Source organism: Podarcis erhardii (genome assembly GCF_964252035.2).
Source record: "Podarcis erhardii genome assembly, chromosome: 9".
In the NCBI taxonomy this organism is placed as follows: Eukaryota; Metazoa; Chordata; class Lepidosauria; order Squamata; family Lacertidae; genus Podarcis; species Podarcis erhardii.
The window spans coordinates 11124036-11148110 of record NC_138512.1 but is presented as its reverse complement, the minus strand read 5'-3'; the positions used below and the strand labels follow the sequence as shown (position 1 = coordinate 11148110).

Genomic DNA, 24075 nt, shown 5'->3' with positions numbered 1-24075 from the left:
AATCCCCAGCTATGACACAAAGTTCCTCTAGGGTAGCAGAGTACCAAGTTGTTTCATCAATGGTTGTTAAACAGTAACTTCATCAGCTCCCCAGTTATCTTTCCAATTGTTGCAGGAGTAAAACAGTTACAAACTTAGAAGCTCCCTTAATTGTTACCAGTCCTTCTCAGCATTCAGCAGCAAAAGTTACAATGTCCATAAACGGTGCTTTCACAGTAGCCTTGCAATTGTTTAAGGCAGACCAGCAGATCAATATCAAAAATAAAGTGGTGGATTTTCTGCCCCCCCCTACTTGGGGGGGTTTCTTTTGATCTGGCAGTGAAATTTAGCTCTATATAAAAGACCAGTCAATGGTTCAAAGTTCCCTTGTCCCTTGCTTTCATTCTATTTACAAGATCGGCAAAGCGAACTTCCTGTTTGCACTTTGCCGATTTCAGGTCCGAATTTAAGTTCAAGTTCAAAGTCCCGATCAAAGTGTCAAGTTCAAATTCAAAGTCCAATTTTACTAGCTCTTAGCTTTGATCTTTCCAGATTCCAAATTCTTACTCACGGATAGCTGTTTTAATCCGACGTTTCACAAGAAAAAGGCCAGCGCTCTCCGGTAACTGCTATGCAGCTTCACTCCGCAGAAGTAGCGATCGGCTCCAGCACAGCGCTACACCCCCGCTCCGCTCCGGAGCTCTTTTCAGGGCTCCTTTGACAGTTCGGGGGGGCGCAAAGCGTGCCCACTGAGCCCCACAGCCCCAGGCTTCTCCCGCCTGCGGGTTTTTTAAGGGTCCTCCGCTTCACTGTAGCGGTGGACCCAATTTCTGCGGAGCTTCCCCCTCCGTTTCAGAGGGTACTGATTTAAAATATTGGTTTAGCTTGGTCCCTTACCTTTTTCTCCCTGATCTGGCCACAGTGATCCACGTGACGGTCACCTCCAGGCTTGATTATTGTAACTCGCTGTACACGGGGCTGCCTTTGAGGCTGACCCAGAAACTCCAGTGGGTGCAGAATGCCGCGGCGAGGCTCCTTATGGGGTCCTTGGCACGGGACCACATTCATCCAGTGCTTTACCAACTGGCTCCCAGTGGAGTACAGGGTCAGGTTTAAGGTGCTGGTTTTGACCTTTAAAGCCCTATGCCAGTGTGGTGTAGTGGTTAAGAGCAGTAGACTCTGGTGAACCGGGTTGCGTCTCCGATCCTCCACATGCAGCTGCTGGGTGACCTTGGGCTAGTCACACTGCTTTGAAGTCTCTCAGCCCCACTCACCTCACAGAGTGTTTGTTGTGGGGGAGGAAGGGAAAGGAGAATGTTAGCTGCTTTGAGACTCCTTCAGGTAGTGATAAAGCGGGATATCTCCTCTTCTTCTCTTCTATGTGGCCTAGGACCCACTTACCTATGGGACTGCCTCTCCTGGTATGCCACGCAGAAGACCTTAAGGTCCACAAATGACAACATTTTGGAGGTCCCAAGTCGCAAGGTGGTTAGATTGGTCTCAATTAGGGCAGGGCCTTTTCAGTACTGGCCCTGACTTGGTGGAATGCTCTGTCACAGGGCCCTGTGGGACTAGGGCCCTGTGGGACTTGACATCTTTCTGCAGGGCCTGCAAGACAGAGCTGTTTCGCCTGGCCTTTGGTTTGGACTCAGTCTGACCCTTATGTTTCCCTCCCCTTATGGTTTTGATCTACGGGCTACTTTTAAAATGAGGCTGCATTTTAAATTGCGTTTCCCCCCGCTATTATGTTTTTACTGTAATTTTACTGGTGTTAGCCGCCCTGAGGCCGGCTCTGGCTGGGAAGGGTGAGGTATAAATAATAATAATAATAATAATAATAATAATAATAATAATAATAATAAATTTAACTCAAAGCAATCTGCCCTGTAAACCTTATGTCTTAAATTAATAGTTTTCCTGCTGGAAACTGATGCCTTTAAGAGACTTACAACCATCACGAACCTGGACTGCTCCTTGAGATCTGAGCTGAATACTGCCTTTATAACTTAGTTGTACAGAAAAGCACAGTAGCCATTTGCTGTTGGGGTGACCACACATCTAGTTTAGTCAGAATGAAACCCATTTTTGTCACTGGGGGTGGGACTTAAGGTGAATGTGGGTGAGCACAGACTTCCCCCCTGATTTTGTCACAGGTTCTGACTCCCTCTGAACCCCAACAAAAGTGAGGTCCTTTGTAAATTGGGAGAAAGGCAGTGATTCCTGCTCTCTTTGTTGCTTGCCCTGTGTTTTTATCTCCTGGCACAAGTTGTTAGACCTATTTGTATCAAATTTGCATTAACTTATTGGGTGAAAAGCAAGAGTTTTAACCAGAGGAACTGCATGTAACAGTAACACAATTCAATATACACAAAACAGATGGAGACCTAAATAATAACTATGTCAACTGTAAACAGACTTAAAATCTGAGTTTCCCGGGCAAATCACAGCAATCCCTTTTAAAATTTCGTACCAGTTTTAACATGCGTTAAAAGAAACACACGTACCTGAATAAAATTATATAAAATCTGAATGAAACTGGTGACTGTATTTGTGGGTTTCTGATCAGGGTGAGGTATTTGTTTTATTTCCAAAGTGGATTCTGCACAATTCTCATATGAAAAAGAAGGAATCTTTCTTCCTCGTGTGTCCCACTTTCGAACTGGTGTGAATTATTCTTTCAAACTGGTGTTCTTTAGAACTGGTGTGAATTATTTTCTTAGATATTAGTTATATTTGTATTATACAAGAAGATATCTTTGGTCTTCGTGACGGTGAGTGTGAACATTTCTGAAATGGTGCAGACATAAAAACTACCATTTACTCTATTGAAATGCTGACCTTTGTAATTAACCATTGTAATTACTCTAATCTAAAAGCTTGCCATGACTCTTCTGTTTCCAACTGCCAGTAATCAAATATCTCTGGCTGATCCAGCTGAGACAGACACATTTAAATGGAAATCATCTGATCTTTTCTCATTTTTTTCCCTATAGCATTTATGAAGCTTGCACTCATCAGAGGACATTTTGCAAGCCTAGCTTCTCCCTGATTAGCTGTAGTGGGTTGAGCAAAATCAGGTCAGCCATTCTTGCTGACCCAAGAATGGAAAAAGCATTGGGCCAGAGACTAACACTTTAAGTTCTTGCAGGCCTTAGCTAGATCTGCCATAATGCTGGGTGAGGAGGACAAAGTTGAAGTTTGCTTGAGAAATTATAAAATGAATGTTGTCCAGAACTGGTCTATTCTTAGTGGTTATATCTGTCTATCAGTTGGTATCTGTACTGGATTTAAAATAGACTTATTTATGCAATTGTTTTATGGTATAGAGTGGTACCTCAGGTTAAGTACTTAATTTGTTCCGGAGGTCCGTACTTAACCTGAAACTGTTCTTAACCTGAAGCACCACTTTAGCTAATGGGGCCTCCCGCTGCTGCCGCACAATTTCTGTTCTCATCCTGAAGCAAAGTTCTTAACCTGATTCACTATTTCTGGGTTAGCGGAGTCTGTAACCTGAAGCGTATGTAACCTGAAGCGTATGTAACCCGAGGTACCACTGTAGTGAAATCCCTTTGAGATGCTTCATAGAAAGTAATTCAGAAATGAAGAAACATAATATATAGCAGCACGATTCAGATCTGCAAGGTCAGATACCCACAATTCTGGCTTCAGGAAACTAACACTGGAGAGCCATTGTGGTGTAGTGGTTAAAAGCCGTAGACTTGTAATCTGGTGAACCGGGTTCACGTCTCTGCTCCTCCATATGCAGCTGCTGGGTGACCTTGGGCTAATCACACTTCTCTGAAGTCTCTCAGCCCCACTCACCTCACAGAGTGTTTGTTGTGGGGGAGGAAGGGAAAGGAGAATGTTAGCCGCTTTGAGACTCCTTCGGGTAGTGATAAAGCGGGATATCAAATCCAAACTCTTCTTCTTCTTCTCTTCTTTCAAAAATTCACTATATCAACAGGCCATGTTTGGACCCAACACTAACCCTGCTTCCTCTCTCCTACTCAGGTGTTTAATCCATTTCCATTGTCAGCTGTCCACAGCTTGTCAGTTCATCTGAACAGTGGCAAACTCTAAATCTTCCTCTGATGGAGAGGAATAGCACTTTACTCACCAAAGAGGCCCTGACTGGCTCCAAACCAGTCAGAAAACTGTTTAAAAGCAACAACACCACATTACAAAATAAGAAAACCACAATAAGAGACATAGCTGTTTTTGGGGGGAGATGGCAGCTTTGAAATGACTGTTGGCTCTTAACTTGAGCTGGGGAAGCGTGATTGAAGCTTGCAGTTGCTAGATAATTGCTTTCCCAGTTCAAAAAGGTTACAGGAATTGAATCTGTGTTGTTTAATGTACAACTTTTAAAGTAAAACAGTGGATTGAGAGTGAAATGAATCAATGGCCACAATAAAGTCCCCTTTGATTTTTATGCACTAGTTGTCAGCAATTAATATTAAGAAACATAAAGTTCTCTTTTAGTGCAGGTATACAGAGTTGGAACAAAGGACTATCCTTTTCATTGTTGTTTAGTCGTTTAGTCGTGTCTGACTCTTTGTGACCCCATGGACCAGAGCACGCCAGGCACTCCTGTCTTCCACTGCCTCCCGCAGTTTGGTCAAACTCATATTCGTAGCTTCGAGAACACTGTCCAACCATCTTGTCCTCTGTCGTCCCCTTCTCCTTGTGCCCTCCATCTTTCCCAGCATCAGGGTCTTTTCCAGGGAGTCTTCTCTTCTCATGAGGTGGCCAAAGTATTGGAGCCTCAACTTCAGGATCTGTCCTTCCAGTGAGCACTCAGGGCTGATTTCCTTCAGAATGGTTAGGGTTTGATCTTCTTGCAGTCCATGGGACTCTCAAGAGTCTCCTCCAGCACCATAATTCAAAAGCATCAATTCTTCGGCAATAAGCCTTCTTTATGGTCCAGCTCTCAGTTCCATATATCACTACTGGGAAAACCATAGCTTTAATTATACGGACCTTTGTTGGCAAGGTGATGTCTCTGCTTTTTAGATTCAGGAACCTTTAAATAAGGCAGAATTCTAACCAAATAATGTCAGCCTTTATGAAAGTCATAAGGGCTCATCTGGACTTCCTGATGTGCTGCATTTCTAGGTACAGGTTGAGGCTTTAAAACTACTTGTCAGAGGTTAGTTGGTTGGTGGTGGTTTTTGTTGTTTAGTCCTGGAGCTCTCCCCAGGAAAACCTGCATTTTGCCACTAAAGAAGAGCAGATTGCAATAAGGTTTTCTGCAGATTGCTGTTTGCTCTGATACAGCAGTAAACAGGGATGTGGGTGGCACTGTGGGTTAAACCACAGAGCCTAGGACTTGCTGATCAGAAGGTCGGCGGTTTGAATCCCCGCGGCGGGGTGAGCTCCCATTGCTCGGTCCCTGCTCCTGCCAACCTATCAGTTCGAAAGCATGTCAAAGTGCAAGTAGATAAATAGGTATCACTCCGGCGGGAAGGTAAACGGCGTTTCCGTGCACTGCTCTGATTTGCCAAAAGCAGCTTAGTCATGCTGGCCACATGACCCGGAAGCTGTATGCCGGCTCCCTCAGCCAATAAAGCAAGATTAGCGCCGCAACCCCAGAGTCGGTTACAACTGGACCTAATGGTCAGGGGTCCCTTTACCTTTACCTTAGCAGTAAAACATTAATTATGTCATTAGCTCGATCGCCTAGGGCAATTTAGCACGACAGAGGTAAAGAAAATGGCCTCATGTCATTTGTGTGCTTACTGTGTGGGTTGATGAGCCTTCTATAGGAATTCATAAACAAACACCTGACATATGTTAGTAGCGCTCTTTCTATTGCTGGTGTACAATGAAAACATTTATTCACCAGAAAAGTCCCTTCTGCAGTGCAGCTGCAATCTCTGAATACACTTCCAGCCGCACTGCAGAAAAGGTAGGGGGCACACAGAGCTGGTATTTTGAGAGCTGTGGCTTGGGTAGATGTTCTTACTTCAAACATTTTCTCATGCTCAAGATGAAGGCCGGTTGCAGAATAAAAATAAGTTCCCCCACTGTCCACCCAGTAGATTGGAATCGGTGTATGTATGTTGCATTAGTCGTATTCTTAAAAATGATCACATTTGCAGTAATCGGGATCAACCAAGGTTGCTACTATCTGGAGGTTTTAGATCTTGAATCAGTAATAACTTGTTTAGATAGCTAGGAAGTTTCAGGGTGTTTTGCCATTTTGTTCACATTTGTTTTATTATGAACATTATCCACCAGAGATATTGACCAAGCTGTTGTCCAGTCACTTGTCTTCAGATGAAAACGGCAAGGTGGAAAACCCTAATTATTCGTCAGCTCTCCTCCAAGTTTGCATCTGATTTAATCCCCTGTAAATCAGAATCCAGAATGAGATAGAATTGTATTTGAAGAAAACTTAGCATAGAAAGGGAGCCTATTAAATCAGATAATTTTTCTTACATAATTTTTAATTTTGTGTTTTAGACTGAAGTAACTATTTTGGAGGGTTTTCTTAAAGACACCCCACCGGGATTGTGCACTCCCCCTGCAGTCCTCTTCCTCCTCCAGTGTCTGTGGGGCTTGAGACACTAGGCCATAGGGGTCAACAACCTTTTTCAGCTGTGGGCCGGTCCACCGTCCCTCAGACCATGTGGTGGGCCGGACTATATTTTGAAAAAAATAATAATGAACGAATTCCTATGCCCCACAACTAACCCAGAGATGCATTTTAAATAAAAGGACACATTCCACTCTTGTAAAAACACACTGATTCCTGGACTGTCCGAGGGCCGGATTTAGAAGATGTTTGGGCCGCATCCGGCCCCCGGGCCTTAGGTTGCCTACCCCTGGACTAGGCCCATTAGCAGACCAACCCAGCATTACAAAGGTGTCTGCAGACATGATATGAAGGCTGGCAACATCAACCCTGCTTTGGGGGAATCTCTTGCAGACGACTGCTGGACCTGGAGACATACAGGTCACGTATCCACAGCAGTGTCTAGAGGAAGAATTGCCACTGAGAGGAGTGCAGAAAGGAGAAATGCCATGGTGGATGATGTTAATAATAATAATAATAATAATAATACAGTGGTACCTCGGGTTAAGTACTTAATTCGTTCCGGAGGTCCGTACTTAACCTGAAACTGTTCTTAACCTGAAGCACCACTTTAGCTAATGGGGCCTCCCGCTGTCACCGCGCCTCCGGAGCATGATTTCTGTTCTCATCCTGAAGCAGATTGTTAAGCTGAAGCACTATTTCTGGGTTAGCGGAGTCTGTAACCTGAAGCGTATGTAACCTGAAGCATATGTAACCCAAGGTACCACTGTAATGATAATAATAATTCATAATAATTTATTATTATTTATCTGGGTGGCTTCCAACAAAAAACAACAGCACAACCAGAAGCCTTCATCTGCCCCAGCTGCAACAAAACATGTCTCTCCTGTATTGGTCTCTACAGCCACAGCGGTAACCTTCAATGGTTTGACTTCACCTCCAAAGTTGCACTCCTCTATAAAATACTAACAGATGCGAAAGAAAGGGGGGGATTTGCCCTGCCAGACTTGAGGTTATATTATGAATCTGCAGCCTTCTGCTGGTTGAAAGACTGGTTTTTGTTAGAGAACACCGATGTCCTAGATCTGGAAGGGTTTGATAACGCTTTTGGGTGGCATGCGTATTTGTGGTATGACAAGGTTAAAGTTCATAAAATGTTCAAAAACCATATTGTTAGAAGAGCAATCTTTATGGTCTGGACAAAATATAAAGACTTACTGGAGAGCAAAACACCAAGGTGGCTTTCACCGGTAGAGGCCAAGGCACGTAAGAGACTTAACATGGAGGCCTATTGGCCAAAATATTGGGAATTAATAGAAAAAGATGGTGACAATTGGAAGCTGCAGAGTTTTGAAAATGTAAAAAGCAAGGTGCGAGACTGGTTGCATTATGCCCAAATTTGGGAAATTTTTAAAACAGACAAAAAGGTTGGGTTCCAGGTGGAAAAATCGAAATTAGAGACAGAATTGTTAGAACCTAAAGACAAATTACTTTCAAGAATGTATAACTTGCTGCTTAAATGGAATACACAGGATGAGACAGTCAAATCCGCCATGATAAAGTGGGCACAGGATATTGGACATAATATAATGTTTGAGGACTGGGAAAAGTTATGGACCACCGGATTGAAATTCACGGCATGTAGTGCCCTGAAAGAAAATATTATGAAAATGATATACCGGTGGTACATGACCCCAGTCAAGCTTGCTAAGATATATCACCTGTCTGATAATAAATGTTGGAAGTGTAAAGAGGCGGAAGGGACGTTCTTTCATCTCTGGTGGACATGTCCGAAAGTGAAGGCCTTTTGGGAAATGATCTATAATGAGTTAAAAAAGGTATTTAGATATACCTTGCCTAAGAAACCGGAGGCCTTCCTTCTGGGCATTGTAGACCAGAATGTGGTAAAGAAGGATAGAATTTTTTTTATGTATGCTACAACAGCAGCAAGAATTCTCATCGCAAAGTGTTGGAAGACACAAGATTTACCCACACTGGAGGAATGGCAGACGCAGTTGATGGAATATATGGAACTGGCGGAAATGACTGGCAGAATCCGAGACTTGGGAGAAGAAAAAATGGAAGAGGACTGGAAAAAATTTAAGGATTACTTGCAAAAATACTATAAGCTCTATGAATGTTAAGAAAATGCACTTTTTAGGAAATACTAGCCCCAGCAACGGTAATTAGGTGAAATGAAAACTAAGGTACAAGAAAAGAGAGGTGAAATTAAGGAAAATTTTTATTGCATTATGTTTTAACTATAACATATAAGACTATGGTTACAATAACTTTGATTTTGGTAACATGAAATTGAAAGGTACAATAAGATACAATAAGTAATGAAATAAGATAATAATACAGTTGAAGACTTCATATTATGAATATTGGGTTACAAATATATTGAAATGGGTAATATGACAAAATGAAAGATACAATAAGTGATGAAATAAGATAACAAAATGCTGAAGTTGGTTTTATAAATAATGCAGATTCGGGAAGATGTGGGGAAGTCCAAAAGATCCTGTAAAAGAAATATGTTTTATGAAACTTTTGTATTTTATTTTTTGTTCTTTTTTATTCTGTGAAATTAATAAAAATATTAAAAAAAAAAAAAAAAAAAAAGAAGATACTCCTAGAAGGTACTTAACGAACACAAAAAAAAAAAAAAAAAAAAACAAAGTTGCACTCCTCTATTGTCTCCTGAGTCAGAAAGATGCCAACCAACCTGGGTGTCGGGCAGCATGAGTACCCCAAATCTCTTGGGTTGCAGAGATGGTGTAATACACAATGCTTTCACCAAGCCAGTCAGTCAGTGAAGCCCAAGCTGCTGCTACTTGCCTTTTTTTTAAATCCACATGTACTGTATTGAGTGGGACGCGGGTGGCGCTGTGGGTTAAAACACAGGCCTAGGACTTGCCGATCAGAAGCCTAGGACTTGCTGATCAGAAGGTCGGTGGTTTGAATCCCCGCCACAGGGTGAGCTCCCGTTGCTCGGTCCCTGCTCCTGCCAACCTAGCAGTTCGAAAGCACGTCAAAGTGCAAGTAGATAAATAGGTACCACTCCGGCTGGAAGGTAAACAGCATTTCCATGCGCTGCTCTGGTTCGCCAGAAGCGGCTTAGTCATGCTGGCTACATGACCCGGAAGCTGTACGCTGGCTCCCTCGGCCAATAAAGCGAGATGAGTGCTGCAACCCCAGAGTCAGTCATGACTGGACCTAATGGTCAGGGGTTCCCTTACCTTTACCATTACTATATTGACTCAGAAGACCACTTCATGCATTAAACTGGTTCGCAAAAGCCCATGTCCCAGTTTATTGATGGTTTTGCTGCAATAGAATGATGGCTGTCAAGGTTAACAGCAGCCACAAGGCTTCAGACAAATCAAAATTTAAGATTAGACTGGCAATGTTTCGAGGAATATATGGAAAAACACTGCTCTGAAAAGTGTATGTTGATATGCGTGGATTAAGTATGTAAAGTATAAAGGGGAACAATATTTAGAAAGGGTTATAAGAGATGCATTATCCAAGGAATGCAATGACAGTATTCAAATTTGAACCAAAGGAAGTTGAGTAGTGGTGGATATGTGGGGTTTGTGTTTGTAGTATAGGAGGTATATGTATTTTTTTCTTTTTGTATCAGTATATGTTAGTTTATTTTATTTTCATTTTTTGAATCATTTATTAAGAATAAATAAAAAGATACTTTTTTAAAAAGAATGATGGCTTGCTTTCTGAAATTCATGGACATAATCTTAGAAGCAGAATGATCCCCCCCCCCCCCATTTGGAACACAGGGATAAAAAAGGGAATGCAGGAAAACATTAGAAGCCACATGCCGGATTGCAGTTTTGAGATGAGAGAAAACTTATGAAACTTAAAAATACTCTCAAATTGTGGAGCCCTGATAAAGTTCGGGAATGGATCTTTGAAAAAGACGCCTTTCTGGACTCCACCAAGATAAAAAACTCAGGGTTTTCCTACTGGTTCCCCCGAGTAAAAGCAGTCAAAATCACCGATATCACCGATCCCATCCTTCGGAGAGCTTTCACTATGGCACGGTTTCAAACATTGCCAACTGCCTACCTGACCGGTAGATATACAAAAACCCCAGTAGAACATCGTTTATGTCCTTGCCTTATGAAAATTAAAGAGGATCTTACACATTACTTCCTCTATTGCCCCATTTACTCGGGGTTTAGAGACGCATTGCTGCAAATTATACCCAACTCTATAACCAGTCCTGAAGATAGAGTAAAATTTTTGTTAGTTGATGCAAACCCACGCATTACCCATGTGGTAGCGGTCTTTGTGATGAAGGCCATGAAAGCCAGGGAAAGATTTATAGACGACAATGTAAAGACCCCTTCACCGTCTGTTTAACTCACTGCTTGTTTTCCCTCCTTTTCTATCTTGTGGGAAGAAGGTTTTGTTGGCATAGTATGTAATGAATTTTAATATTTTTAACTACTGTAGTGTTGATTTTTGTGCACAGGCATGGTCCTCACAATAAACGGATTTGACTACTTGACTTAAAAATAAATAAATGCAATGTACCTTAAGAAAATCATTCTGAAGTGGTAATTCTTGATAGGGCTGCAATCCTATGCAAACTTCCCAGGGAGTAAGTCCTATTTTGAACACAGCAGGGCTTACTTCTGAGTGAACCCAGATAGAATTGTGCTGTCCATTGTCTTTTTCAATAATTGTTGCAAAAGGCTGCTTTATGAAAAAGGCATTTGCATGTTTATTACAAATGTTTGGTGTCCTTTCAAGGCCACATTCTGTTAATATCACTGATACTTCAAACAAAACTCTGGAAGCTTTTAAGGGGTTGTAGCAGAACACTCTTAGCTGCTCATCAGTCTGCAGGACACTAGACTTGAGCACCCAAAGTGCCATTATTGTCATTTTTTGGTAGTATTTGTGATGACTTTCTCAGCAATAACTTCAAAAACATAAGCTGTGGATTGCCGAACACCAGCTGAGTTTTGAAAAGCGCTTGGCTAATTGGATCCAGTATATTGCACAAAGTAATGAAAAGAATGATAGGGAATTGGAACTTTTTAAAACCGCTGATTATTCCATTAAATATGGCTTCAATTATTCAGCAAACTCAACAATCTGATCTTTTAATGCAGGAACAAATGATCCTTTGGGAAGGTTTGGCGTCATATGCTTTGAGTCTTGATTTCATATCTTGCGACACAGGATTACCCAGTAACTTTCTACTGAAAAACAAATCTCCTGGAAATCATGTGCAAAAATAACTGCCTCACAAGACCTATTGTCCTGATAGTTGTGATGACAAAATCAGAAAGATTTCTTTTCCCAAAAAAAATTACCTTTGCAACTGCTAAAGCCCTGTCTACAGAAAGACTAGAAAATGCATTGAAATTGTTTCTGGGTTGTCCTATTTCAGATTGCAGGTTACAGATCACATGATTGAAATTGTGTGTGTGTGTGTGTGTGTGTGTGTGTGTGTGTGTGTGTGTGTGTGTGTGTGTTTGTGTGTGTGTATCTCAACCCCCTGGAAATAATAATAAATAAAGCATGTCAGGAGGTGTTCTAGCCTATCTGCTTGACATTCTATTTTTCCCTGTGTCAGATTATTACTGTTTTTATGATATTGGGGGGGATGGACCCAAACATTGCAGTTCTTCTGAATGCACTCTGGAGCGAAATAATTCAGCAGCAGATTTTATCTTATGATCTGCTGTTTGTATAGATTTGGCAATAAATTTTCATGCGAGAGAGATGAGTTACCTAAAGCTATCAGTGACACACACACACACACACACACACATATGTTATATGTGTGTGTGTGTGTGTGTGTGTGTGTGTGTGTGTGTGTGTGAAAGGCATAATAGTGAACCTGGAAATGTGGGCTATGATCACACTATCTTCCTAAACAAATTGGATTTGGTTTTTTCCCCTGAAAACAGTGCCGTCATAAGCTTTAGGAACAATGCTTTATCAACAAACATGTTGCCTGACCGTGAATGGATGAGCTGCTCTGATGTCACAGCTGGGCATGCTGACATCATAAAAGTCCACGGGATGCCAGTGACTTAGGTACTCTGATGACTTGGGTGGGGAAGAGAGGAAGAGGTTGATCGTTTGGTGGTAAGAAAGCCTATTGCAAAGGAGGAATGGCAAGATCTTACATAGCGTTGCTGGACATAGCCGGAATATGGCTGTCGGAAACAGTGTCCTGGCAGAAATAACTGAAACATCTGGGCATAAAGCTCAACAACCCCCAACCCCCTCCCCCTTAAGAAAAGCTCCACAACAACAACAAAAAAGCTAAACTCAACGACTTTTGTGTCCAGATTTTCACTTTTTGAAATATGGCAACCCTATATTACAATGTTAAGGACCATAAACAACTTCAGAAGGACACCTTGCACACTTTCAATCAGCAAAGGGGAGTGAAAGTTGGCTGTATAAGCAACTTTACTCTGGAATTTACAGCAGAATAGGCTGTTGCACTTTGAGAACAATGAATGCATCTCTGGTGGTGTGATTTCATAGCTTCATAATATGCACAGCTGCTGTACAACACTTGCTACTTGTGTCTGTAGGAAAATAATAACAATAGTAGTAGTAATAATAATAATAATAATAATAATAATAATAATAATAATAATAATTTATTATTTGTACCCCCGCCCATCTGGCTGGGTTTCCCCAGCCACTCTGGGCAGCTTCCAACAGAATACTAAAAACATGATAAATGATCAAACATTAAAAACTTCCCTAAACAGGGCTGACTTCAGGTGTCTTCTAAAAGTCAGATAGCCTGCAGGCAGGTAGGGTCTCAGCCTGCGTACCAGATGGAGCTGATAAACAGCTGCCCTGGACACAGAATTGACCTACGCCTCCATGGACAGCTGTGAGTCCAAAATGACTCCCAGGCTGCATACCCGGTCCTTCAGGGGCACAATTCCCCCATCCCAGGACCAGAAAGTCCTCCACACCCACCCGCCCCCTGTCCCCCCAAAACAGTGCTTCTGTCTTGTCAGGATTCAACCTCAGTCTGTTAGCCACCATCCATCCTCCAAACGCCTCCAGACACTCACACTGGACATTCACTGCCTTCACTGGTTCTGAATTAAAAGAGAGGTAGAGCTGGGTATCATCCGCATATTGATGGACACCCAGTCCTAGGGGAAAGAGGTGGACTGCATAGGCTGCACTGATGTCTTTTGCTGATGCATCTTTGGGCTGGGCAAACAGGTGCCATCTATCCTTCTTAACTAGGCACAATGATGCCTAGTTTTGACTAAGTTTCTGAATCTTAGCTGCCTTCTTGGGGCCTCAAGGGAACAGACGAAGATTTCAGCACAGCTATTTTCTGCTGTTGCCAGTAGCTTTGCCACTGGGCTCCACCAGGTTCTGCTGGACTCGCCTGACCTATGAGTCACTGTCCCTTAGCTCCAAGGCTTCACCTCCTGAGTTCCAGGGTCTGAGCCTCAGGGGTCCAACTCAGAACCTTAATTAGTTGCTAGTTACTGGATATAAAAATATAAAAATAAGCAGGAAAAAATATGTGCTCAGTTTTTGACGTCTCTTTCTAAAAAAACCCACACTGTTGAAATAATTCTGCATCTGGCCACAGTGAAAATAAGTCAATGAACTGCTGGAGAACAGCTGTATCTCCTGCCTGGTACTGGGGAGGAGTGTCATGCAATAGAATATAGCCACTCTGACCTTGGCATTAGATAAAATATGATTTAGACATCAGGTAAGAGAGTTCACACTAGATTTTCACACCTGACCTTTTAGGTACTCGTAATCTTTTCCCCTAGTACACTACCGAAGCAGTAAAGCATAAGAAAGAGAGAAATCACTATGTTACAAGTAATTTAAACCGCTTTTCTGCATTTGAGTGACAGTGGAATTAAGGCATTCTTAGTGGTATTATTCATTTCCTCACAGGCACAACAGCTGTCTTTCAGTAACCAGCTAGAAGGGTGCCACACTCTTTTAGAACAGAAATCTCGGAGAAGGGAAATCTCTAAAATAGAAAGGATAATAAGACTAAATTACAATTTCATTTGCCTAAACAGCCGATCAAGGTAAGGAATAAAGATTTGTTTATAATCCTGAGATGTAAATGGGATGAAAATATGATTTGGGTTCTCTATAAATACGCAGTGTGATTGGATTCCTGTATAAAGGACGGGCTAAATGATTATCATGTAAAGTATGAACTTTGAGTTCAGAGGGTGTGAATTAAAAAAGGGAACCATTTAAATGATTCATTGAGCCTTTGTAGCTGAAGATGCACTTCGAGAAATCTGAAGATTCCTTCTATCCAGTAAAAGTTAAAACACCTAATGTTATTGTTTAGGATGGCGTTTTTGGCCTCTGAGACCAAATGGAGGACTGAAGACTTCCACCACCCCCAAAGGAAACGTGGCGTTTTTACGAAAATGTGCAGAAACTGTTGTTCGGTGATACAACTGATTGTCCTGAAGCGCTCAAGTTCCACAGGTATTTTCCTTTATTGACAGTATTAGTTAAAGAGGCAGTGGTCACATTCCCTGAGGAAAGAATTTCTGTAACCAAAAGAACTGTGTGTTGTTGTTGTTTTTAATCTTTTGAACCACCCCCACCACTGTGGGAAATGACTTTGAAAATTGGGTGCATTACAAGTGGCATGTTTAACCTGCGGCTGTTCAGAGAAAAACTTCAGTTTATACAACAAGTATTTTGACATACCTTTAGTAATATTCTGGGTTGTGCCCAATGGCTTTTTGATAATGTGGTAGAGTACCGTACATACTAGGATTCGCTCCTGCCTGTTTCATTTTGTGTCAGATGCCACTGCCTCTGGAGTTTGCCAGCATTTTCCATTCATCAGCAGGTAGGGAAATGGCAGGCCTAAATTCCACACAAAGAGCATAGGAAGCACGTGTGAATGTCTGTATGTGTGGTTTTGGAGGTAGAATACAGGAGACCTCGCATAATACCATATTTTCCTGTGTATAAGACTAGGTTTTCCTCCTAAAAAATAATGTCAAAAATTAGGGAGGTGTCTTATTACACGGATACATCTCCCCCCATTTTCTTAAATCTGAGTCCCCCCAAATAGGGGGCGTCTTATACATGGGGGCACCCTATAGAAAGAAAAATACGGTACCTCATTGCCTAGTTTCACCAATGGGGAAGCTCCTTTGGCAAAAAAGTGCTGTTGCATTATGGGTAGTGCCATGATGCCACTATCCATGTAAGAATACTTTTAACTTCTGCATGATTGTCAAAAGAGCGCCTGGACTAAAACTGTCTATCAAAAACTTCACTCTTCTGGTTTATCACCACAACAGCTACTCACTTTGGGTTTTAGTAAAGCAAACAGTCTAATTTGTCAGCACCTAAATGATATCGAGTATCAGAACAACTTGGTTACAATAAGAAAATTTTGCCCATGGAATGACTATTTTCCACCTTCCCATTTCGACTCTCTGGCTCCCTATCTGCATAACCTAGCAATTCTAAACTATAGCCGTGCTTTTACTCTCGCAAGATTGAATGTATTGCCCTCAGCTTGAGGGACAATTCCAACAGATTCCACACGAAAAACGCTTATGTCCCTGCAGTACTGAATTGGTGGCACATGCCCTTCTGTCTTGTACTCCTTATAAAGACTTGAAGAATGAGATTATCACCCCTCTTTTATTGTCCATTCTGGGTCGCCCAGCCACTGCCCCAGTGTCCTTTCTCTTGGCAGTTCAAGATGAGCAGGTGACAGCAAAGGTTGCAAGGTTTTTAGCCGGGGCAATCAGAATAAGACCCACTATTTGACTATTGATTCAAAACCCCAAAATGTATTTTATATAATTGACTTTTTATTTCTATTCTTTGTATATCGTATTGTTGTTTTATTGCTATGGCCTGTTTCCATTCTCCCCATCATCTGCCACTCCCTGGATGGTTATTTGGGGGCTGGGCTGGGGAGCCCTGAAGTCCTGCCCTGGTTGCCCTTGCATATCCTTACCTCTTTATATAGTCCAGAGGTGGGCCAGAATAAAACTGATTACCGGTCTAGCCACCCAGCCAGGAATCCATTGCTTGGTAGGCTGTATTTCTTCAACTTACATGAGAAATCTTCTTGACGTTAACCTTGAACTTGGCACAAGTTTTTGCTTCTAATCATCAGTGCATTGCCACCTATCTTTCAATGTGGAAATCATACTGAAATGAACAGTGAAAGTGCAGCACTCAGGGTAGTAGTAGTAGTAGTAGTAGTAGTAGTAATAATAATAATAATAATAAATAAATAAATAAATAATGTTTTAATTTATTTTTTATGGTACCAGAAGTACAGTGGTGCCCCGCAAGACGAATGCCTCGCAAGACGAAAAAACCGCTAGACGAAAGGGTTTTCTGTTTTTCGAGGCACTTCGCAAGACGAATTTCCCTATGGGCTTGCTTCGCAAGACGAAAACGTCTTGCGAGTTGTGAGTTTTTTCCCTCCCCCCCCCTTTTCCTAAGCCGCTAAGCCGCTAATAGCCGCTAAGCCGCTAATAGCCGCTAAGCCGCTAAACCGCTAATAGCGCTAAGCCGTTAAGCCGCTAATAGGGATGCTTCGCAAGATGAAAAAACCGCTAGACGAAGATTATTCGGAACGGATTATTTTCGTCTTGCGAGGCACCACTGTAGTACACAGTGAGGTGCAAACTCACTGTCTGGGTTGTGCCACTTCAGACTATAGTTGGCTCACATAATGGAATATTCTGCCATATGTCTAGAGACAATGGATAAAACAAACATCGTTATCTGTACTGCTGGATAAGTGTTTAATGGTTATTGTCTTTGTAGTCGCTTAAAAAAACAATAAAAATGTGTGTTAAAAAATATCCCCTGCATTTGGGAAGGTAGTGCTTCAGGGAGAAAGATTCTAGACTACCTGAAGTCCCAATTTCCTGTGTCTGAGGACTTTTTGATGTGGAGAGGTAGTCATGTGAGCTAACAGCTGCACAGTGGCGTAGCGTGGGGGGTGCACGGGGGGCCTGCAACATCTGGGGGGGCGCTCACACTCGCAGCTCTCTGCCCCTACCTGGCTCACTCACTCTCTCTCACTGCAGTGCTGGCTGTGCGAATCCGATCCGAGCTGCCGGGTCGCCGCCCACTGTGGAGGGGGTGGGTGCCTGGTGTGCGGTGAGGAGAGAGAGCGAGGGACTATCTGGGGGAGGGACAGTGCAGCGGCCGCCCAGCGCAGCGCTGAGCGTGGGAGAGAACCACACCAGCCCAGCCCAGGCAGCAGCAAGAAGAAGCTGGCAGCTGGCAGGTTAGGGGTTAGGGGGCGCAAATTACTTGCCTTGCCCCGGGTGCTGACAACCCACGCTACGCCACTGCAGCTGCAGCTTAAAGTAGAGTATCCCAGACACAGGTTTACCATCTCAGTCTCGTGTGATGCTACAGTTTGACAGCAATTTATACCAGGTTCGCACAGGTATAATTGTTAATGAACTGCTTCCCTTGGATTCTGTGGAAAAACTGAACCATTTGTCTTGCCAGCTCTGAAGGACTGGATGGATGAGAACTGCAATTTATTCCATATAAAGGGGAAACACTCTTGTTTCATGTTCTGGGATTAGATGTGCAGCCTAATGAGGTTATTATATCAGGTGTGTAGTTTCTGAGCTGGCCCTTTTTTTGTTGGCTCAGGTATTCCCCAGCTACCATTTTCTTTGGTCTTATGTTGGATCTTATGACAGTAAATTATGCTCTAGTTGCCTCCAGCTGCCCATGAAAACCATTTGGAACTTGAAATTGCATGTAATGCTATCATCAGATTATTGAAACAAAATAAAAAAAATCCTTCCAGTAGCACCTCAGAGACCAACTAAGTTTGTTATTGGTATGAGCTTTCGTGTGCATGCAAGGTATCTGAAGTGTGCATGCACACGAAAGCTCATACCAATAACAAACTTATTTGGTCTCTAAGGTGCTACTGGAAGGAATTTTTTTTTATTTTGTTTTGACTACGGCAGACCAACACGGCTACCTACCTGTAATCAGATTATTGGTTGATCAGAATATATTACTCTGACCTTATGAAATCTACATGTTTGTTCCAGGCTCAATCAAGATGTTCAATCAAGGTGCTGGTTTTAACTTTTAACGTCCTAAACAGCTTGGGATCTGGGTGTCTGAGATATCACCACTGGGTAGAAACTTCCAGATCCCCTCAACTCAAATTTAGAAATAACTCAAGTATTTTCTTCACAGTCAAGGTGTGTGTGGACAGTTTTCATAACCTCATTGGAAACTCAATTGAACACAGTACAACTTATTTCCAACTAAAGATACATAGGGTTGTGCAATAGGTACAATCAAGGTGAGCACCTGACTCTTAGCAAAATTTAGATGATTTAACCTTCAGTTCAGAATAAGTTAATCATTAACAATTGTTTAAAAAACCCCTCTTAAGATGACCTGACCCCTAGGATTGACTGCTCTGCTAAGTATTGCCAGCATCTGTCGCTTCTATTTTAAAAAGAACAGAGAGCTGAATACTGAAAAGCATGATTAAATTCTTAACCCTTTCATTTGAAGGGCTTAGACACTATTGCCTAGACGCAATTGGGGGGGAGACAGTAATTAAATTTGTGGTGGTGAGGAAACCTGTGATCATAGCTGTCAACTTACAGATTTGAAAATAAAGGACCAGCAGCCTTGAAAATAAGGGATCAGCAGCCAAAATAAGGGATTTTCAGAGCACAGCTATGTTTAACTTCTGAGCCCTTCCCAGCCAAAGGTAGAAAGCCCAGCCAGCAGCCAAACGAAGCCTCAAGCAGTGGTTCCCACAGCGCAGCAACCCGGCAAAGGGGATGCAGCAGGGAAAACCACAGTCACCTCTCCGCTGGGAAGCGCTGAGCAAAGGCGAGTCCCCAGGCAACGTGGCCAATTTGATCGGCACAAGGCATGCAAGCTCCACCCCCCAGTTGTTCTTAGGCTCCTTGTTGGGTGAGCAACGCAGCCAAGCAACACAGTTGGAGCCTCCCTCCTCCCTGGCCGGCAGGGAGGGAGGGAGAGGAGCTGCTTCCTTTGAAACCCGGGAAATTTAAGGGACATCATCAATAAGGGACAGCAGCGGGACAAGGCGCTGGGATAAGGGACTTTCCTGCCAAATAAGGGATGGTTGACAGCTATGCCTGTGATACTGGATGTTTTTAGCCTCATCCTTTGGGTACTCTGCCAGGTGAGATCCATTCAGGGCAACAGTACTTACTTATACCAGTTGTGTTAGCGGAGGACTGCCTGGCCTTGGTGATGTGTCACCGTTAAGAGTTTCAGAATTGAAAAGGGTTATTTCAGGGGAAAGAGAGCTCCACCCCACAGGACACTCTTCAGTTAGGCTCAATCAAGAAAAGGAGGCAGCAGGGTATATAGAAAGTCATCAAGCCAAACCTTGAGGAGCAGATTGCCTTCTTGATTATTAAGGAGGGAATGCTAGCTGATTTCTTCTAATGAGGTCTGAGAATTACATCTGAAACATTTAGATGGATATATCCATGCAATCTGCAAGTGTGTGGATTGCATCCTTTTGAGTTGAAGCATCTAACTTGATTTCGGAAAAGTAGCCACGTCAAGTCTTTTGCAGTGCAAACAATCGGAAGAATATTCTGGCATCTTAAGAATAACAGATTTATGTTTGAAGTTTTTGAAGTTCAAGTAAAACAGAAGAGAAAAGTTCTGGAGGCCGTTGGAATTCAGGATCTTGTGAAAAAGTGATGAGGCTCAATGAAATTCTGAGCTCTCATTCATTTCGCTGGGAAAACTTACTGATGGAGTGTATCCCTTCTCTCCAGCTGTTTCAGGAGGTTCTGAAGGAACATTAATATCTGTTTCTATGGTCGACTATTTCTCTAGGGAAACAATAAGTGGAAATGCAGCAGATATTGATGATTGGGGGTGAAATATCCCCAATATAGCATAGCTTTCTGAACAATTATTGGAGCTATGATGAAAAAGAGAAGCAGCTTCTGGTCACCAGTTAAGCCACTCTGTGTATAATTTATTCAACACGATTCTAAAAACATAGGCATTTTTTATATACAAAAATTGAATCTGTAGTCAACTGATAGTACTGCATCTTTGGACTCTGCATTCTATACTGTCACTGGTCCAGGGTCAGGACACTTGTGTCCTATGGGTTAAGCAGAGAAGTGATTTCCAAAGCAGAGCAGCTTTGTCAGGAGAGACAGCGAACAGAGTTGAATAGGTTGTTACTGTTGCCAGTGCAATCGACTCAGAGCAACCCAAATGATCTTTCTCCTTCCAGCGTAACAATGAGTAGCTAAACAGCACAAATAACCAGAAAACCTTATTGATACAAATGCATCATTATCTTTTAGGGAATTAAAAGGCACATTGGGAAAACAGTCTCCACCAACACAAAGTTTGAAGGAGACTTGAATTTTCAAAAGTATAAAATGGGGTGGACAGATGGAGGAGCAATAGCTGATGCTTAAGAGAAGCCAAGCATCTGACAGATTGGTATGAAATTAATGTACCATCAGAATCCAACTTGTCACTGAAGGATGTGTGACTGGTCTCTCATGTAGATGGTTATGGGCATTTTGAACTTGGTGCACTTCATCTACAATTAGACTTGCAGCCACATTGCACTTAATAGTGTAAAAAGGCAAGAAGTGATCATAAAAGGAGGATACTGAGAGGCTTTCGAATGTTGTTCCTGCAGGATCTGTGTCTTGGGGGGGGGGGGCGTATTCAGCATTCCTCATCCCTGAAAGCAGCTGTGTAACTGACAGTGCAAAAGACCCCGCTGTATGGCTGTAGCAAGGAGCCTGGTTTGTACACAGATGGAAAATAGAGAGATGAAACTAGTCTGCCAGGTCTCCCAGACTCTACAGATGTGGGGTGGACACGGCAGGAGGAGATGGCTTGTCCACACACAAGCAAACGTGTATACTTCCTTTACACACAGATCAATATTTTTCAGTTTGCTCAGAACTTCCCCTCACACCTGGCTGGTGAGGCCATAGGTGGCAGCTGCCCAAAGCTTCTGCCCTCTCTAGGCCCTAGAGCTCAGCATCCTGAGACACACAGATAAGCAAGCCAATTAGCACATATCAAATCAAGTGAATATAAACAAATATGAGCTCATTCATGTAACAACTACCAGTTTGGGGTTATCTTGACTACCATTTCACCTTGGGTTATACGCAGGTGCACCTTGGAACTGTGCAAGAAAATGAGAGGGTGATGTTGATCGGACCCTGACTGTGTTGTTTTCCTTTTCCTCTGGAATAAATCCCTGCAGTTTTGGAGTCCTAATTGCTGTTGTCCTGTGCTCCTAAGCAGGGGACTCTATTAATATGGAACCGTATGATGTGGGGCTGCCCGGCTGCTGTGACACTGTCCAAGGCAGTTTTTCTACATAGGCGAAAACAATCAATCATCTTCAGGCCAAGGTTGAAAACATGAACTCTGAGCATCAGAACAAATTAAATAGATGTTGGCACAAGTGCCATGCTAGCTTTTAATACATCAAACACCTGGAGGTGTTTATGTTGTACAGTGGTACCTCGGGTTACAGATGCTTCAGGTTACAGACGCTTCAGGTTACAGACTGCGCTAACCCAGAAATAGTACCTCAGGTTAAGAACTTTTCTTCAGAATGAGAACAGAAATTGCATGGTGGCAGCGCAGCGGAAGGCCCCATTAGCTAAAGTGGTACCTCAGGTTAAGAACGACTTCATGTTAAGAACGGACCTCCAGAACGAATTAAGTTCTTAACCCGAGGTACCACTGTAATCTTTTTATTGCTAACAATTGCTCTTGCGCAGTCGTCATCAGGTGAACTTTGATGCTCTGTAAAATTGATTCGTTGTGTGCTGAAAATTGGTTTCCTAAAACAACTTTATGTGTGTAAAGATGGATAAATCTTTTGGTGTGCTGTGCTTACTGAAATTTAGTTTCACATTGCTGTATCTTCCCTTTCAGTCATCACTGCTTAGTGCAGCTCTTAATATAAAACAAATAATAATAAAACAATAACAACAACAGCATCAAGCGGTTGGCCTACTCACCCATTATTTGTAATACAGTTTTTCCGCTGATCCTGGAGATAATGGAATGAAATTTATAGTCTCATTCAGGACACAATTCTAGTTTACAGGTTCAAATTTGGGGTCACAGTACAGCAGTGACAGAACGCATGACTTACATGCAGACAGCCCCAGTTTCAGATCTCCGGTTAGGTCCAGGTCTAATCCTTTCCAAGCTTACTCAGAAATCTCTCTGACTATGTTGAATCAGAACACAACTCAAATTGCTTTTAAGGAAACAGGTCAGAACCATTTTGTCTAGGAAAAGATTTGGTTGCGTGGCTATATTGCTGTGCTTGTGAGTTGACCGAGATGAAATATATTCAGGGTTTCACCTGCAGAATAAGCAAAAAATAAAGAATTTACAATGCTTAAGTTATAAAATCTGCTACATTTCCCCATGAAAACGCCCCACTTAAAAAGGCAATATTCTGCAGTGGCACCATGAATACGTTACTGTACTTTGATTATGAAGGTTGTTCATTTCGTTGTTGTTGTTGTTGTTGTTGTTGTTGTTGTTGTTGTTACTACAACTACTATTAAATTTATAAAGCACATTTTATTTACAAATTCAGATAATATGACTTTTAATGTGTGTACTTTGTAGTTCATTACTTCCTGAATATTCCAACTTGTCGTCGTCCCCCTGCCAACTTAGTAGACCACTGCCTGGCCTGCCACTGACCACATCCTGCAAATGATATGTAAAGTATGAGGCAGCACCTGACTACAAAGAGGTCACATTTTTAAAAAATAGATTTTTATTAAGATTTTAAAAGTTACATGAATAAAAAAGATAGCAAAAAACCCCCACCCAATTAAACAAAAAAGAAAACAAAACAATACATAAAAACAAGTCACATCACATCAAAGGGAAAAAAATAAAAAAGGAAAACAGACAAAAAAGGAAAAAAAATGCATACAATCAAAAAAAAGAACAAATGAAACCTTTACATGACTTTCTTTCTTTAACTTATTTCCTTGACCTCCTCACACCTCCCCTCTTTGTATTCTGGTTCAGTTAGATATTTCAGCAAATCCTTCATCTTTGTTTTTATCCTAATAATTTATCTTAATATACTGTAATTTTACATTCTCTTCTTTCACCAATTAACCATCCATTTTTACTTTATTTAATCTTATTTCTCATTAAAACTAATATATTTGAACTTGATCTCTTAAGACATTTCCCCTAGGGTCATAAAAATTTCATTCCACGATTTTTCCATCTCTCATTAAATTTTTTAAAATCTCCATATATACACTTTAAATTCCCAATTTTCTTTCACCGTCTCCCCTCCCCGGTCTCGGCCCCTGCCGTCAGTTCCATCAACTCCCAACAGTCCATCAACCTGGAGATCTTATATCCGAGGCTCTTAACTCTTCTTCACGTCCCTTCTGCCGATCTTCTTGATAGTCTTTGGTGCTAAAAAGCAGATCTCGGGGGAGCTCCAAAGAGGTCACATTTGC

The 24075-nt window shown here is 42.1% G+C and overlaps 1 protein-coding gene across 4 annotated transcripts in view; it reads left to right on the top strand.

Annotated features, from left to right (window-relative positions):
- KCNIP4 (potassium voltage-gated channel interacting protein 4) overlaps window positions 1–24075 on the top strand; it is a 405833-nt gene that overhangs the window by 35119 nt on the left and 346639 nt on the right. The window contains exons 1-2 of one of the 4 annotated variants that reach the window (XM_081876479.1): window positions 14509–14601; window positions 14877–15019. The exons of the other annotated variants lie outside the window; for them this stretch is intronic. Of the exons in view, the coding sequence (XP_081732605.1) occupies window positions 14878–15019 (142 nt within the window). The 5' untranslated portion in view covers window positions 14509–14601; window position 14877. Of the gene's footprint in view, window positions 1–14508; window positions 14602–14876; window positions 15020–24075 lie in introns of those variants that run through there. 4 annotated transcript variants of the gene reach the window in all.